Genomic DNA, 18,773 nt, shown 5'->3' with positions numbered 1-18,773 from the left:
CACTGTCGAATACCGGGAAGCTAGGGTACAATCGCTACTGCCAACTTACCAGTGCCGGTTGGTGATGATGGTGAGGTGCCATATTGGGTGGCATATGGTGTGGCGCAGGCGGAGCCGGCGCTCCGTAATAAGCGGTCGGTGATACTGGCGGACTCGGGTAGCCCCAGTACAGAATCGGCTGGGGGTAGAAGGCAGCAGCGGGATGAGCTCGCGGAGGCAACACAGCCGCAGTTGGTGGCCCGTATGGGCTGAATCCTCCGAACGGAGCACCAACGATGGTTCCACCTAAATAATATGTATCAATGCGATGGTAGGTAGAGAAAGGAAGACTGTGAGTAACCAAGATTGAACAATCTGCTGAAGAGGAGGGATGAGGTTTTGAAGAAATTATAAAAGAAAAGAAATAGAGGAGGATATCATTTTGGTGGGAAAATGTTTGGTCTGAAATCGAAAAACCCGAATGCTTCGAACGTTATTGTAAAGCTTATGAATTATAGTGCAGAGAAATGTGAATGCAATTCCAGATTTTTCCATAAACCTAATTGATTTGGGCCGAATAAAAGTGTAGCATGAGATTTAACTAAACATCGGGGCTCTGGCAACCCTATTCCAACCAACACAAATTGAGCATATGCAACGAAAAGCAGGGCTCGCGCTCAGGGCTCACGTATTGTTTACTGTTTGGGTGACCCCAATAGGTACTTGATAATTTACATTTGATAATTTTCTTTGGCAAGCGATATTTGGATACCCATTCGGTAGCTTTATTGGGTGACTAGCTGACCCTGCAAACTTCGTCTCGCCCAAAATTTATTTTTCGTTACCACATCCACGTTTTCTTATTGAGCCCACGTTTGTGGGTCCAATCGCAAAACTGTTCATTGATTGATCTTCCAATCTACCCTTATAAATTATCTTTTACTGTAAAATTCCTAGTACTTCTAGCAAAACTCGTCATTACAAAATAAAATTACTTTCAGACACAATTCTCGTTCAAGATTTTTCAACCACCTGCAAATAATATGTTTCTTCGTTATATGGAATAAATGTTTGATTCAGAAAATATGATAGAATAAAAAAGAGCTCTAAATCGGACAATTCCTTTCTCGAGTTTTGCTCTTATCAAAACATTCGGCAACACATATTTATTTATATAGATAGAAGAAGATATAAAGGGTGTGTCACATCAAATTGCATCACGGAAAAAACGCTGTAGAAATTTAATTTTTAGGAATTATATCTTCAGCTTTCGCTTATAATCAGATAAGAGTGTATAGATCACGTTGGCCATGCTTCACTGTCAATTTTTCGTAAATTTGGAAAAATGTCGTCGAACGAAAAAGAGCGTCGTGAATTAATCCTGTGCACTCATTTCGAGAATCCGGAGTTGTCACATCGGGACATCGGTAAGATGGTGGGAATCGTCCAATCCGCGGTCAGCAGAGTACTAAAACGATACTTCGAGAACCTAACCATCGACCGGAAGGTGAAGAACGGCAAAAATGGATGCCCCGTCAATGAAAAAGATCACAAGCGCGTAGTTAAGCAGTTTAGACGTGATCCGAGAAGTTCGGTCCGGGATGTCGCCAATAAGCTGAATTTGTCAAGTTCATTCGTCTAGCGGACCAAGCAGCGGGAGGGCCTGCGTACATACAAGGTTCAGAAGGCTCCTAACCGCGACGAAAGGCAAAACATGGTGGGGAAGACGCGAGCCCGGAAGCTGTACACCGAAATTCTGACGAAGCCGCATTGCCTGGTAATGGACGACGAAACCTACGTCAAAGCGGACTTTCGTCAGCTCCCGGGCCTGTTGTTCTTCTCCGCAGAGGACAAATTCAGCGTTCCGAAGGAGATTCGCAAGCAGAAACTATCCAAGTTTGCCATAAAGTACATGGTGTGGCAAGCGATCTGCTCTTGCGGAAAGCGGAGCGCCCCCTTCGTGATGACCGGCACGGTAAACGGGCAGGTTTACCTTAAGGAGTGCCTACAGAAGCGCTTACTACCACTATTGAAGCAGCACGAGGGCCCGATCATCTTCTGGCCGGATCTCGCTTCGTGCCACTATTCAAAGGACGTGTTGGAGTGGTACGAAGCCAACGGGGTCACCTTCGTGCCAAAGGAAATGAATCCGCCCAACGCGCCGGAGCTTCGCCCAATAGAGAAATATTGGGCGATTATGAAGCAGGCCCTCCGGAAGAACCCAAAAGGTGTCAAATCGGAGGCGGACTTCAAGAGAAAATGGATTTCTGTTCAAAAAAAACTACAACCTGACGTTGTACAGAACCTTATGGACGGGGAAAAGAGAAAGGTGCGAGCATACGGGCTTGGGCTCGAAGTATGAATAAAAAGAAAATGCCAAAAGTTGTTTAATAGTTTTTATTTTACTGTCTGAAATTTTCAAAAGGATCGGTCTACTGGGCGAATTTCTACAGCATTTTTTCCGTGATGCAATTTGATGTGACACACCCTTTAGCCTAACAAATACTGCTAGATCCTTGCTTCAAGCAGCAAGGTTTTGGGGACAACAGAAAGTACAACTATGCACACCAGCCGTTGATAAGTATGCTAAAAATGACATCCATAGAACACACACATACGAAACTACCACAAATCGTTGGTGGTGAAGCGCTGTCATCTGTATGGGAGGAGTTTAATGCATTGGTTGGCAATCTTCGATCTTCACATGATCCAAAAGCTGTTGCAACATCTATTGTAGATAAACATTTAGCGGAACCACATTTGCTGAGACTAAGCGACCCTTCGTTTTGGTGGAATGAAAGGAAATTTATCTCTCCGCGGCTCTATCTTTTTTTTGAAAATATTATGTATTCCGGCGACTTCAGTACCATATGAGCGAGTTTTTCCGAAAGCAAGACAAGTTTGCAGTGAAAGATGTAGTAGACTTCCATCATATAACATTGGAAAGATAATGTTTATAAATAAAAAAAAAAGAATATCATTGTGATGGAAATGTTTCAGAGAAAACCTTTAGTAAAGTAATATTTTTACTTTTCTCTGCACTGATTATTGTTTTAAACCTTATTTTTTACGTCTTCCATTCTTTACATATCCGAATAAACCAGTTCTTGAAAAGAGCCGTCGAGCCGCTCAAATGAGCCGGCTCTTTTCATTGAGCGCACAGCTCTGAGCCGCTCACTGAAATAAACCGTTTTGCCCATCTCTACCATAGAATCAATGGGCAAAACGTTCGAAATAGGAAATGCGGAATCATAACTCGAACGAAATAACGGTTTCGAACGAAATGGAAATCCGTCGGAATACAGAATAGGGCTGAATATGTATTCAGTCCACTTGAAGTTTTCCAGAATTAGAATTAAAAGTCGCTTTGTTGTTGAATTAATTCAATATACTTGTGGATTTTCTAGTTGGGAAAATTTGAAAAAAAAGAGTGAATGACCCCGAGACAGAAGTCTCTGTTGATTACCAAGAAAAAAAAAGCAAGTGACACTGATAAAAAAAGCAGCGAATGACACTGAGACAAAAGCCCTACTTTTTTGGCGATATTTTCGGCAATTAGTCTATAAGTGTGATAACCCTGACAAAAAAATAAATTCAAGTTGACCAAATTTTAACCGTTCCGCCTCCTACGGCACGAACCATCCGTGTCTAGTCGCTAAGTAGGGACGTAAGAGTGCTCTATAAACAACAGCAAAAGAGATAGATCGCGCAGATGTTGCAGAGGCTTTCCTACCTTTTAAGAATTGTTCTGACACATCTGATTATTGTTGTTACCGCTATTAGTGAAAGTGCGTGTCTCGAATGGTTTCATCGCTTCAGAAGAGGAGTTTTAGTAGCGAATACAAGGAGCATCTCGGACACAACATATGTGTTTGAGTTCTTACGAAGAGACCAAACATTGGATAGATTCGTAGATCGCTTCGAGAGACCAGCAATTCTTCAGAGGAGGAATTCGTATGCTGCCGACGGACAATACTTTCAAAAATAAGGATAGAACCTTTTTTTTTTGTAAAAAAAATCTCGGGTTTTGACAAAAAACGACGGATTTCAATTTTTACATCTGATACAGGATAGGATCATGTACCTTGGAGAAAGTAAACCGAAATTGAACGGGCCTCGAACGGAAAATTTATCATCTATATTTGGTGGCGGAATGGAACAAAGGAAAACAGTGAACAGCGTAGATCAAAAGGTATACAAGGTATAAGAGCGGATTTGTATAACCTACTGAATCTCGATAACTCGATAACTGACTGGACTTAATACTGTAACAGAATTCTTCATGGTAGTAATGGTCTAATCGACGGTGACGTTTCTGTCTAGCTTCACTCGCTTGATAGCAACCGACAGCATCAGCCGCGACACACATAATCAACGGAAGTAGTGCCTAATAGTAGTGGTTCACAAATTCCAAAGGTCCAACCAACTTCAACGATACGGCCGGCAGTTTTCAACGGACACGAAGAATGGAAGGTGTTTGAAGAGGGCTAGGCGTCGGGGAATCGTTGGTGGACACTTATGAAGAACTGAACCAATCGTGCTGAATGCAGTTGCAACGTTTTCTGATTTTTTTAGTTGCATTGGATCGACTTGATATGATGAGATGATGTGTACTTCGCTCAATCACAATAAGGCCAGTAACAGGAGGAAAATGCAGCAAGGTGCAACGGGACAGCGAAAGAAGCATCAAGAAAGTAAGCATTGATTGCGAGTGCGATGAGTAGAATATGTTACTCGAACGAGCAGAAGGAATGAAGGAAGTTGAAGGAGGACTTGCCGAGAATTAATAAAGAACGAGGTTGGAGAACTACCGGCAAGGGGCAGGTGTGAAGAAGGGTTATGAAGCAGATCTAATTTCTTCATGGGATGTTCTGAAATTATGAAAACAGGAAATGAAATTTTCTTGAGATAGGATGGAACATCAAATTCTTGAAAACAAAAATCAATTGACATTATTTCTTTTAAGAAGCTTTTTTGAGATATTGAAATATAATAAATTAAAAATATTGAAAAGATCTGTCGTCACATTGCTCAAAGGCCTCCCAGATTCTTCAAGGTCGTTTGAAGCCCGGTCATCATTTGTAGTTACATAACCTAATAAATTCCCCAACAAACTACCATTCACGATATAGCTAAATCTCATGCTACCATGTCTAAAAAAATGTTACAGTTAGAGTTTCTTTTTTTATTGCTGCTTTTTTGAACACGGGATTACACCTTTTCTGCGCAGTTGGATCGCCCATAGTAGGCGGGATAGGGTAACAAAAGCATTTCCACTGGACACAACATACGCACGTTAAATTGCTTTCCTGAGTTGTTGTTGTTTATCATAAGCCATTACCCACATGTAAATATTTTCCCGCCAATCTACAACTACTAACCAGGAGCAAAAATGGAAAAGTGTTTACTAGGAAAACAAAAAGGGGTATGAGAGAGTAAGGATAAAAAGCGTTATGGCACAGAGTTAGGATGTGTGCTCAATAGGGTTAGGTAAACAGTGAAGGACAGAGACAAATGTAAACTTAAAAATAGAATGATAACCTAAACATTGACTTGTGAAAAAAGAAACAAACACAAAATGTGAGAAAAATAAAATAAAACAACAGTGGATAGAGGCGTATAGGTACAAAATTCGAAATAAATTAAAAACACTCACCGGTAGATGCAAATTATACATAATATTATGTTACCATTGCATGATAAGAGAGAGAGTTTGCCCACAAACCACCTAATGTACTCTTGCCGGAAAAATCACACGCTGCGATGCGGGTAAGGAGGGGTAGTGAAATCCTTCCGTTTGATTTTGTTCTGATTTTATTGTTTTTTGACAGCTAGATGTATTATTAGAGCGCGGGTGTTCTTATTTATGTTTGTTTGTTTATTTTTATTTTTCGTGATTTTACTATTGCCACCTTTTGAGTTTTGGTAGAGTACTCTATTTATTATCCAGATGCCTTCCAGCGCGCACCACCGATACACTGTTAATTGAAATGGTTCCGATCCACGTGAGAAATAACCCACCACACAAACACACTTCACCAATTGCTTTGCGGGTAAATCATGACACACATACAGAGAGACAAGCGATTGTTGCTGTGAGGTTTTCCGGTTCTTTTTTTGGTGAAAATAGCACCATAGATTTGAAGGGTTTAGTTAGTGCGGTAGTTTTATTTTTCTCTTCTTCTGGAAATTCATCCGCATAATACCATTGTTTTTAGTAAAAGGCACACGCGGATACACCTTCGTACTTTGCTTGCTTGCTTGCCGCATATATTAGATCTACTCTTCTGCGTCTACTACATGGGGCCAATGTTTTTAGTCAATCATGTTACTCTCTATACCAAGATCAGACCAATAATTAGCATTCAACGTGGACAATAGTAATAACAGCCAACAACAATGACAAGTATGACAGTACGCGACAACCGCTAGAAGTTCGACCACCGATACCACCACAATGATGAGTGATTGCAGGCACTATCCATTTAGCAAAAAAATTAAAGCAGCGGAAGGGAGAGAAGTTGCGTTTACTTTCGGTATGAGAGGGATACGAGATCCGATGATTGGGCATCTGAATGAGCTTCTGTAATAGTAATAGTAATGTTGGTTCAAGGGGGAAGTTCCCCAGAGTCGTGTTCAGTCACTGGGTCGTAGGTATAATTTGTTTGGCATCATGAGTTTATCACTGCGAACTGTTTTTCCAAGTTTCTAAAAACAAAAAGATTTCGTTGATGCATTCTCAAGAACTGTGGAACATTCTTTTCTCTTACATAGATGCTCGAATTGTCAGATTCTCCAATTTTTAGATTCACAGATTCTCTGATTCTCAAAGTCTCAGATTCTAAGATTCTCAGATTCTAAGATTCTCAAAATCTCAGATTCTCGGATTTTAGGATCCCCAAATTATCAGATTCTTCGTTTGTCAGGTTCTCCGATTCTCAGATTAAAATATATGAAGATTTATAGATTGAAAGATTGCTTAAATTCAAAGAATCCAAAGAAATAAAAAAAATCCTAAGATTCAAAGAATCCAAAGGTTTAAAGAATCCAAAGATTCAAGGAATCCAAAGATTAAAAAAATCCAAAGATACAAAAAATTCGAAGTATCAACGAATCCAATGATTCAAAGAATCCAAAGATTCAAAAAATCTGAAGACTCAATGAATACAAAGATTCAAAGAATCCAAAGATTCAGAAAATTCAAAGATTCAAAGAATCCAAAGATTTTTTTTTTCAAAGATTCAGAGGATTCAAAGATTCAAAGAATCCAAAGGAATCCAAAGATTAAAAGAATCCAAAGATTCCAAAAATTCGAAGTATCAACGAATCCAAAGATTCAAAGAAATTCAAAAAATCCGAAGATTCAAAGAATCCAAAAATTCAAAGAATCCAAAGATTCAAAATCCACAGATTCAGATAATCCAAAGATTCAAAGAATTCAAACATTCAAAGAATCCAAAGGTTTAAAAAATCCAAAGATTCAAAGGATCGAAGATTTAAGGAATCCAAAGATTCAAAGATTCAAAGAATCCAAAGACTCAATGAATCCAAAGATTCAAAAAACCCAGAAAGAATCCAAAGATTAAAAAATCCGAAGATTCAAAGAATCCCAAGATTCAAAGAATCCAAAGATTCAAAAAATCCAAAGATTCAAAGAATCCAAAGATTAAAAAATCTGAAGATTCAAGGAATCCATATATTCAAAGAATCCAAAGAAATAAAAAAAATCCTAAGATTCAAAGAATCCAAAGGTTTAAAGAATCCAAAGATTCAAGGAATCCAAAGATTAAAAAAATCCAAAGATACAAAAAATTCGAAGTATCAACGAATCCAATGATTCAAAGAATCCAAAGATTCAAAAAATCTGAAGACTCAATGAATACAAAGATTCAAAGAATCCAAAGATTCAGAAAATTCAAAGATTCAAAGAATCCAAAGATTTTTTTTTCAAAGATTCAGAGGATTCAAAGATTCAAAGAATCCAAAGGAATCCAAAGATTAAAAGAATCCATAGATTCAAAAAATTCGAAGTATCAACGAATCCAAAGATTCAAAGAATCCAAAGATTCAAAAAATCCGAAGATTCAAAGAATCCAAAAATTCAAAGAATCCAAAGATTCAAAATCCACAGATTCAGATAATCCAAAGATTCAAAGAATTCAAAGATTCAAAGATTCCAAAGGTTTAAAAAATCCAAAGATTCAAAGGATCGAAGATTTAAGGAATCCAAAGATTCAAAGATTCAAAGAATCCAAAGACTCAATGAATCCAAAGATTCAAAAAACCCAGAAAGAATCCAAAGATTAAAAAATCCGAAGATTCAAAGATTCAAAAAACCCAGAAAGAATCCAAAGATTCAAAAAATCCAAAGATTCAAAGAATCCAAAGATTTAAAAAATCTGAAGATTCAAGGAATCCAAAGACTCAATGAATCCAAAGATTCAAAAAACCCAGAAAGAATCCAAAGATTAAAAAATCCGAAGATTCAAAGAATCCAAAGATTCAAAGAATCCAAAGGTTCAAAAAATCCAAAGATTCAAAGGATCGAAGATTTAAGGAATCCAAAGATTCAAAGAATCCCAAGATTCAAAGAATCCAAAGACTCAATGAATTCAAAGATTCAAAAAACCCAGATAGAATCCAAAGATTAAAAAATCCGAAGATTCAAAGAATCCAAAGATTCAAAGAATCCAAAGGTTCAAAAAACCCAAAGATTCAAAGGATCGAAGATTTAAGGAATCCAAAGATTCAAAGAATCCAAAGACTCAACGAATCCAAAGATTCAAAAAACCCAGAAAGAATCCAAAGATTAAAAAATCCAAAGATTCAAAGAATCCGAAGATTCAAAGAATCCAAAGATTCAAAGAATCCAAAGATTCAAAGAATCCAAAGATTCAAAGAATCCAAAGATTCAAAGAATCCAAAGATTCAAAGAATCCAAAGATTCAAAGAATCCAAAGATTCAAAGAATCCAAAGATTCAAAGAATCCAAAGATTCAAAGAATCCAAAGATTCAAAGAATCCAAAGATTCAAAGAATCCAAAGATTCAAAGAATCCAAAGATTCAAAGAATCCAAAGATTCAAAGAATCCAAAGATTCAAAGAATCCAAAGATTCAAAGAATCCAAAGATTCAAAGAATCCAAAGATTCAAAGAATCCAAAGATTCAAAGAATCCAAAGATTCAAAGAATCCAAAGATTCAAAGAATCCAAAGATTCAAAGAATCCAAAGATTCAAAGAATCCAAAGATTCAAAGAATCCAAAGATTCAAAGAATCCAAAGATTCAAAGAATCCAAAGATTCAAAGAATCCAAAGATTCAAAGAACCCAAAGATTTAAAAAGTCCAAAGATTGAAGGAATCCAAAAATTACAAGAATCCAAATATTCAAAGAATTCGAATTATTAACAAATCCAAAGATTCAAAAAATCCAGAGGTTCAAAGAATTCAACGATTCAAAGAATCTAAAGATTCAAAGAATCCAAAGATTCAAAAAACCCAAAGATTCAAAGAATCCAAAAAACCTAAAATCCAGAGATTCAAAATTCTAAAGATTCAAAGAATATAAAGATTCAAAGAATTCAAAGATTTAAAGAATTCAATGATTCAAAGAATTCAAAGATTCAAAGAATTCAAAGATTCAGAGAATCCAAAGATTCAAAGTATCCAAAGATTCAAAGAATCTAAAGATTCATAAAATCCAAAGATTCAAAGAATATAAAGATTCGAAGAATCCAAAGATTCAAAGAATCCAAAGATTCAATGAATCCAAAGATTCAAGAAATCAAAAACTTCGAAGAATCCAAAGATTCAAAAAATCCAAAGATTCAAAGAACCAAAGATTCAAGGAATCCAAAGATTACAAGAATCCAAATATTCAAAGAATTCGAAGTATCAACAAATCCAAAGATTCGATGAATCTAAAGATTCAAAAATGCAAAAAAATAAAAAAAATCCAAAGATTAAAAAAATCCGAAGATTCAAAGAATCCAAAGATTCAAAGATTCAAAGAATTCAAAGATTCAGAGAATCCAAAGATTCAAAGAATCCAGAGATTCAAAGAATTCAACGATTCAAAGAATCTAAAGATTCAAAGAATCTAAAGATTCAAAGAATCCAAAGATTCAAGGAATCCAAAGAATCAAAGAATCCAAAGATTCAAAAAATCCAAAGATTCAAAGAATCGAAAGATTCAAAAAATTTAAAGATTCAAAGAATCCAAAAAATCAAAAATCCAAAGATTCAAAATTCTAAACATTTGAAGAATCGAAAGATTCAAAGAATCCAAAGATTCAGATTGAAGAGTCAGAGGGTCCAAAGATTCGAAGAATTCAGAGATTCAAAGAATTCAACGATTCAAAGAATCTAAAGATTCAAGGAATCCAAAGATTCAAATAATCCATAGATTCAAAGAATCAAAAGATTCAAAGGATTCTAAGATTCAGGGAATCCAAAGATTCAGAGAATCCAAAGATTCAAAGTATCCAAAGATTCAAAAAATCCAAAGATTCAAAGAATCCAAAGATTCAAAAAATCCAAAGATACAAATAATCCAAAGATTCAAAGAATACAAAGATTCAAAGATTAAAAAAATCCAAAGATTCAGAAAATTGAAAGATTCAAAGAATCCAAAGATTCAAAGAATTCAAAGATTCAAAGAATCCAAAGATTCGAAGAATCCCAAGATTCAAAGAATCCAAAAATTCAAGGAATCTAAAATTTAAAAAATAACAAAAATTCAAAAAAATCCAAAGATTCACTTTGCCCAAACGTGGAAGATTGTTAGTAATGAATACGAATTATGTAAAATTTGTTAGCGACTAATCACGCTTCGGGAAGCTCATTCAGTTCAATCAAAAGCTTACATCCAGCCCCTCATATCTAGTAGTAAACACCAGCCACGCACACTAGAACCAGATGGTGGTGATGCGCAAGAGAAAAACAAAATAGTGTATTGTGAATAAAACTGTAACCACGTTATTGATTTTTTTTTGCTTGTTTGTTATGTAATATTAAATGTATTAAATTTTTATCTGTCCTTTGCTTAAACTAAAAATATATGTATATGAAAAATAGAATAAAGAAAAAACGACATTAAATCTACTTGGTACATATCATCATACGCTTACACAGACACATTAAAAAAGAGCTATAAATGTATACTTTTGAGCCGAGCGCGGGGTCAGGAAGGAAGAAGAAAACGAAAATAACAAAATATCACCATGAACATCTCTAACTGTCTTCCATTTTGTTTTTTGCTTAAATGTTTTATTCTCTCCGGAATGCGTGTGGCGCCCCCTCGTTCGCCGGAAGACAGAAAGGAGCAAAATCCAAACGGAAGAATTCTTGGTGTATTGGAAAGAAAACTCAGAGTGTGCACACTACACTGGTACTTTGAATAGGTTAAGAACAACTTTTGAATTACAACAACATCAACAACAAGAAAACAAGAGCAACGATTACAACCGATCAACAAATAGTAACGATTTCCCGGCTACCCGTAAGTAGTATAATAATATGCAGAGAATAATTAAAAGAAAAAAAACATGAAAGCACAGGATGAGATAAAGCCCATCAACCAAATTTTCTTGCATCTGAATTTCCCGTTCTGTCTTGGAGAGCTGATATGAGAGTGTTTTTTATCCGTTGTCGATATTTCTGATATTACAAACTAGCTTAAAAATTAGGAGAGGGGGTGGTACAGAGTTAGGCCGCCTGCTTTTGCGCGCCCGAATCGCTGCTCAAACGTTTTGTGGTTTTTTAATTCTAGTACGGAATCGGCTAAGGAATGTTCTCCAGTGTTTGAGCAGCGATTCGGACGTTATGGGAAATTATATCACGTCGAAGCCCTCATGACCAGAGTTTTACATTAACACAACTTGTTCCTTTTTCCGTTGTTGTCTTTCTGTTTGCATTATACGGAGGGGAAAACCCATGTTATCCTCTACTTTGTGTCAAAGTTGTACAATGCGCTTTTTGTTGTTTTGTAATATATAGAGGGAAAATGTTCATCAAAGCAGCGTTACTAACCCGGTGATCGAGAACAGTGAAACACATTTCGTACAGAGATTTAGTTTTTTTGTGCCAAATGCTGTAAAAACCATAACCAGGTGAGATGAAAAAACGTTCGTTCGAAATGTGCCTCTCTTGGATCCTGCGGATTCTGGGCATAACAATTGTACTGAAAATACGATCACGACAACACTTACAAATCTAAATGTATAGGTTAAAAAGTAAAAAACTATCCACGGTGATTCTCATACAATTAATATAGAAAAAAACTTCTTGAGTTGAGAGGATACCAGTCAATTCGTTGGACTATTCAAGACCTCTGATCAAAATCGAAGAAAAAATCGTGTTAACCATTTCTGAGTTTTTCCATTTAGATATCGTTAGATGTTTCCGATTCTTACCATGATTTTTTTAAATAGCTAGTTGTCAGTTCTAACGAATGAAACCGTTCCGATGTCCGACAAATTATTTCAATTTAAGACGGATTAACATAGCAAACGTCAAGGCTTCACTTTCATCCTAATAAGAGCAGTTGACGCTGACTTACGATTGTTTTATTGAATAAAATCATGGATAAAAACAACCGAAGAAGGGCATCCCAAGTGCAAGTGATAAAGGATCATTATTAGAGCTAATGAATGAAATACGGTGTCCTCACCCAATAGCCCCGTCGCAAGGTTAGGAATTTCTAACCTTGTGAGATAACATGGTGAAAGATCAAACCTACGAATAATCAAGAAAAGAACATAGATTAGAACATTTGGCAGGAAACTCGGTAGCTGGAACTGTAGATCGCTAAATTTCCGAGTGACGATAGGATCTTACTGGATCAGCATGAACATCACTGTGTCGGTATCGTTGTGCGGCAGGAACTTTGCCGAGAAGATGAAATCTGTGGATGATGTGCGGTTGCAGAGTCTAGTATAAACGGAGCGGATGCACAACGATGCAGAGTCGTGTAATCAAGTGGCCGACCTTCCAGTCAGGATTCCTTGATGCAACAAATACAACTACACTGCATGTTCACGCATATTTACGCGAGAGCAAATTTCGTCTGAAGCTCTGTCGATTTACTGTCGGAATATAAGAAGTAAACAAGGCTGGTTCATTCGATCTCCTTGAAATATTTGCCGAAACATTGTGTTGTTTGTTTGTCATTGTTTGTCAACATGAGATGTTTCCAAACTATGTAAATATTATATGATATTTAGATGATCCCGATAAATCATGTCGGGTGATCCGGGAAAAGTTGGGTGCAGTGTTGCCACATTTTAATCTGTACCAGAGAGGTTGAAAATCTTTCTCATCTGTACTTTTTTTTCCAAAAATATGTACAATCGAAAATATTCGTTGTAGAGAAAAATCTATTTAATTAGCATGAAAAATACTCATTTATTTACTTCATTTACATTTGCAAGTCAAGTCATTTGTGTGTTCGATGATGCTTATACATAGTTTTTCTGAATCTAAATTGTATACTATTATTTAACAAAAAGATTAATTTTAATTTTAAACCGTTAAAATTTTAACATTGCCACGTCACATTGAGCGTCGGATCATCGAAATCGAGTTTTTTCTCATTTGCGCCACGAAAAATGTTTCGAAATTTCCTGTATTACTTCGAATTCGTTAGTCGTTAGTTGGGAATTTCGTTCACATGAAACTGATCAATTACAGTGAAACCTTTTTTTGTGCGAATTTTTTTTTGTGATTTTTTTTGTGCGGTTTTCTGTTCTTGTGCGATTTTTTTGCGGTATATTAAAAGAAGCATATTTGACGAATTTATCGTCCATTTAGTTTTTTTCGATGGTTTATATGCATTTCAGTGCGAAAAAAGATATTTGCGTCTTAATTATCCACTTTTGAAATCAATCCCCTCCTCCCATCAAACGCTCTAAATTTTTTTTTTTTTGGCATGACATGATATCTAAAAGGAAATTGAACGGTGAACGGCGTGGATTTGAGTTATTTTCTTGTGGGAAACTTTTTTTATGCGGTCCCTATCTACCGCAAAAAAAAAGTTTTTTTTCGAAATGTGTACCGAACATGGTTTTTTAAAGCTACTGGTGAAGTTTTGCACGATTTTTTTTATGCGGTCCCTATCTCCCGCACAAAAAAAAGGTTTGCCTGTATTGCATTGTAAATGTTTTTATGATCAGCAGCACCAAGCGATACTGCGGCATAAAATTCGTTTTGTAGCTCAATGCTGTTTTGTTCAAATGTAGGAAATTTGAAACGTGGAAAAAGTCTGTACCAATCTGTACTTTTTGAAGAAAATCTGTACTCTGTACCGTACAGAATCTGCACTGAAAATCTGTACCTTTCGAGATAAATCTGTACGTGTGGCAACACTGGTTGGGTGTCGCACCGTGAGCAACCGACTTCGTGAATCAGGTCTACAAAGCTTCTCCAAAAAGAAAAAGCCATTACATTACATTGAAAGCGGATCGAGATGACCGCATTGGGTTCAATTGAAAGCGGATCGAGACGACCGTGTCAGGTTCAATTGAAAGCGGATCGAGACGTCCGTACCAGGTTCAATTGAAAGCGGATCGAGACGACCGCACTGGATTTAATTAAAAGCGGATCGGAACGACCGCGTTAAGTTTAATTGAAAGCGGATCGGAACGACCGCGTTAAGTTTAATTGATAGCGGATCGAGAAGAGCGCGCTAAGTTCAGTTGGAATTGAAATGATGAAGATACTAGATTAATATATGTTCCGTGAGAAGTAGGTTCGCACTCCTGAATTTCAACGTGACTCGAAAAAAAATCGATGAGATTTTATCGATCGGATCGGACTACGAAGGAACAGAAAAGGGGCGGTGTAACTTGGGATGCAGTGAGAATGACAGCTGCGGTATCGAGCGTGATAAAAAAGAGGAAACCATCTTTGAAAATGGTGGCAACGAAGGATTAGGCACATATAAGGGTGTAAAGATATCGGCGATGCGAAACGGTTATCACGAATAATACGAGCGAATGAAGCAAATGGAAACCACCATAAACCGGTTCGTGGAAGCTTTGAATTGAAACCAGTTAAACGGACCCAAAAAAAGGACCTAGCGAAATTGACCGTAGCTTTAGCATCGGTAATGTAATTCCAGGACCATCATCTAGCACGAGAAATATCCGCTGGGAGAACTATCAACCGTTCCTTAATAATATTCTTTCCAATAAAATGTGGGAACATTGGAATCGATTCGTGGATACAAAATATGAATGAAGACAGTGGAGAAGACTGAAGAATGTTTGCAGAGGTGGAAGGTAGGAATATTTTGATTGACCGTACACTAACAAAAACTGCGATAAAAACAGACAATATCGAAGAGGAATCAGATAACACCGAAAGAAAACGATTTAAAATAAAATGCTGTCATTTGTGGGTGACATGAAATATCGAAAATAAAAAAAGACTGAAAAGAGACAAGTTTTCTCCAATTCATTCCCCAGATTTATGTTTTTTTTTCAGAGAGGAGGGAAGATGTGTGGATCTCAGAATTCACATTGACACCACTGCCAGCTATAACTGTCTCACTTATTCGCTCATCGCACAAATCGTACATACCACGATCACAACAACTCGACGAGCAAACCTTGAGCTCGGCCTGACAGTTGACGTGAAAACATCACACAGGAAATCAGGCCCCTTTCTCGTTCCAGCCGCAATAGTGTTAAGATGTGTTACCGAGTTCCTGGGCAAGATTATATACCCTACATAGCTGGATTATTCACAGATGCGATTGCTCAACAAATGTTGCATAGTTTGGTCGAAAGTATGCCCAAACGATTGATGGCAGTAATGGAGAATCATGGAGGACATACTAAATATTGAGATATAGTATCCACGAGGATCACTTCATTTACAATGTTTTGTTTTTATACCGTTCACTTTTTTATTTCCTAAACTGAATCACTGTGTTTGAAACAAGAATGATTTGGAGTAATATAAATTTAAAAATGAATAGAAACAATGGCTTGTTTACACCCTTTTCATAGTAAGAAATACGTTCACTGTAATTTTCATACAAACTGCATTATTCGTGCACTCAAAAAATGGAAAGTACATCTTCAAATATACCTTAAACAATAACCAAAACTTTACATTATTCCTAACAAAATCACGAAATTTTTTCGACTTTCCAGGCGGAAATTCCCTCTTAGCATTTCAAAAGAGTTTAACCCAAAAATGGCCCTCACGATTTTTTTTCCAAAATTTGCAGGGGATAATCCAACAAATAGACTGGTATACTAAATTTTCAGAGAAATTTTATAGAACTAATGACGGTGTGAGGAACATCGTGCCTCCTCCTTTAAGAAACTAATGGAGCGGAAGTAACAAATTGTGTTAGAAGGTAATGATGTACACAGTCACATTGGGTGTTTTTCGTATGTGCGTATGCGTTTGGATGCGCGCGTGTGTGTATGTATGTGTATTTGTGTGTGTGCACTCATGTGACTGTAGTTTCATGGTTTTTGAGAAGGGCAAACGCGCGCGCTGTACCATCACGTGGAATGTGTTAATTGTACGATTTTAACATATACAAACCATATGTATATTCGAGAAAGAACAATTGCGTTTTGTTTTGTTAAGGTTAATTTCATCCATTCATCATAAATTCCACGAACATACTCCAACTATATACTAGGCTCATTGTTCAATTGCATGTTTAAAGAGGGTACTAATATAAAGAAAAAAACAATTCACGGTTAAAACACAATACTCCAGAGTGAACCCTAATGCAATTAAATATCTATCCGTTTTACGTGTACACACTAAATCTAACATTGCAAACCAAATAGTAAATAATAAGAAAGAAAAAAAAATATCAATGATGTCCTTCTGTTCCGCTCAGATGTCGCATCAAGCGCACTTCAACTCTCACAATGAATAATAATCCTCCGGATACACTTTTGGCTTAAAATTACAGCGGTCCCGACACCCCCGTTGGAAAGAACTCGAGCAGTAGAGTGTAGACAGATGATAATCTCACAACCTCCTTTACATACAAACAGCGCAGCACTATGGGGATTATTGTGTGTGTTTTGGGGTTTCGATTTGATTTGCTTTTGGGTGTCAGTATTTGATTCCACAAAGATATGAGAGTTTGGCGTCTGCTTTCCCAGAAGAATGGTGTTAATTCGTAGTTCTAAAGGGTGGGGAGACCGTGTGTTGTTGGGAGAATGATTGGAATAGGATTTGGGGAGATTTGGAAAGTTTGTTTGTTAGCACAACATTCTCGCTATCGCATAAGTACAGTAATATTCGTTAATAAAATATATAAATCAAAAAATATATAGCTATATATGAATCTTCTCTTATAAGTACGATTTAGTAGCGTCTTTCGATTGGAGAGAGTCTTTTAGAGTTATGTACAATCGACCTTGCGATAAATGTCTTGGAGCTGCATCAAGTCGCAGTGGATGGAATGTTTTGCTTCATTATTTTTTTCATTGTTTTAGTAATTTGCTAGTTTTCAACTATCATTAATTCACATTAAATTCATAAATTATGTAAGCAAAAAAAATATATGTATATTGGTAAAAGCATTAGTACAAGAGTACTTAAAATTCAACTTTAGCTCTCTCTCTCTAAATATATTAATAGCTAATACGACAACAAATTGTGTAAAAGCCTAACCTAGGATGTGTGTGCGTGTGTGTGCGTGTTCTCATATATGAGGGTGGTAGTAGGGCGAATAGAGAGCAGCAGCTGCAGATGCGGCCGCCGCTGCCGCTGCCGCTTGATTCCCGCCGTGGAACGGGCGCTTCGATCCGGTTGCCGCGCTTAGCTGGGTTTGCTCGCTGCGGAAGGCATTGTCGTACGACCGTTTGATACTCGCCGGAAGCATGGTGCTGGCAGCTGCTGCAGCCGCCGCGGATTGCGCATTAATGGCTACGGCATGGTTGTGGGATTGTGCTGGAGCTCCCTGGTGGGCAAGCGGACTTGCGTGGAGTCCCGCATGGGCGGCAAGAGGATTGTGGGCGTACGCAGCGTTTGATCCCGCGGCTGCGGCAGCACCAGGAAAGTGCATCGGACTGATAGCATGTGGCATAAAGCCCATTGGGAAACCACCGGGACCAATCATGTGGCGTGGCATGAAAACAAAATGTGGATATTGAGCACCCGCATGGGCTGCAGCTGTATGAGTGGCCGTTGGAAGTTGACCAGCCGCCTGGTGCAACGCCGTAGTGGCCGTTTGACCGTGGCCATGCATCATGTGAAGATTGTTGGCTTGGTGAGCGGCAGCATTGGCAGTAGCGTAAGTTGGAGGCGCTTGCGACACAACCGGAGAACTCGAAGCACCCGTTGAATATACGGCTAGATTTTGCAGCAGAAGCTGTTCCTGCTGCTGGGCCGCAGCTGCAGCGGCTGCTGCCTGTCGCGCCATCAGACTCTGCTGGGCTATAAAGTGAGCTTGCTGTTGTGCTAGCAGTTGGGGACTTGGGGGAGGAATCGACAGTGTGAGCGGAGGGGGAACATTCAGCGGGAGCTGCGATAGCGCAAGTGTTTGTGAACTTTGTGTTGGTGGTTGTTGCGCAGATGGTAACATACCGGGTGAGAGTAGCGATGGCTTCGAAATATTCGTCGGTTGCTGGAATCCACCGTTCAGCACCATGTTCATGTCGTCGCCGGAGCACTGAAACACTTCGATGTATCGTTGTTTCTTGCCGAACATCATGTTCTTGTGATGCTTTTGCTGGGCTGACTGGTAAGCAGCCGTCTCCGAGTCCATCTGAATGAATGCTTCCCCGTTAAACTGACCCTGCGACGTGACAAAG

At 37.8% G+C, this 18,773-nt stretch overlaps 1 protein-coding gene across 7 annotated transcripts in view; it reads right to left on the bottom strand.

Annotated features, from left to right (window-relative positions):
- The window catches only part of LOC129770102 (RNA-binding protein fusilli), a 261,350-nt gene that overhangs the window by 11,191 nt on the left and 231,386 nt on the right, over positions 1 to 18,773 (bottom strand). For 5 of the 7 annotated variants that reach the window (XM_055772732.1, XM_055772736.1, XM_055772733.1 and 2 more), the window contains exon 12: positions 11,048 to 18,757. In XM_055772732.1, the coding sequence (XP_055628707.1) occupies positions 17,663 to 18,757 (1,095 nt within the window). In that variant the 3' untranslated portion in view covers positions 11,048 to 17,662. Of the gene's footprint in view, positions 1 to 49; positions 286 to 11,047; positions 18,758 to 18,773 lie in introns of those variants that run through there. The other 2 variants (XM_055772738.1, XM_055772737.1) reach the window with 1 other exon arrangement.

The sequence above is a fragment of the Toxorhynchites rutilus genome, chromosome 2, assembly GCF_029784135.1.
Source record: "Toxorhynchites rutilus septentrionalis strain SRP chromosome 2, ASM2978413v1, whole genome shotgun sequence".
NCBI lineage: Eukaryota > Metazoa > Arthropoda > Insecta > Diptera > Culicidae > Toxorhynchites > Toxorhynchites rutilus.
This window is presented reverse-complemented; position numbering and strand designations above follow the sequence as displayed.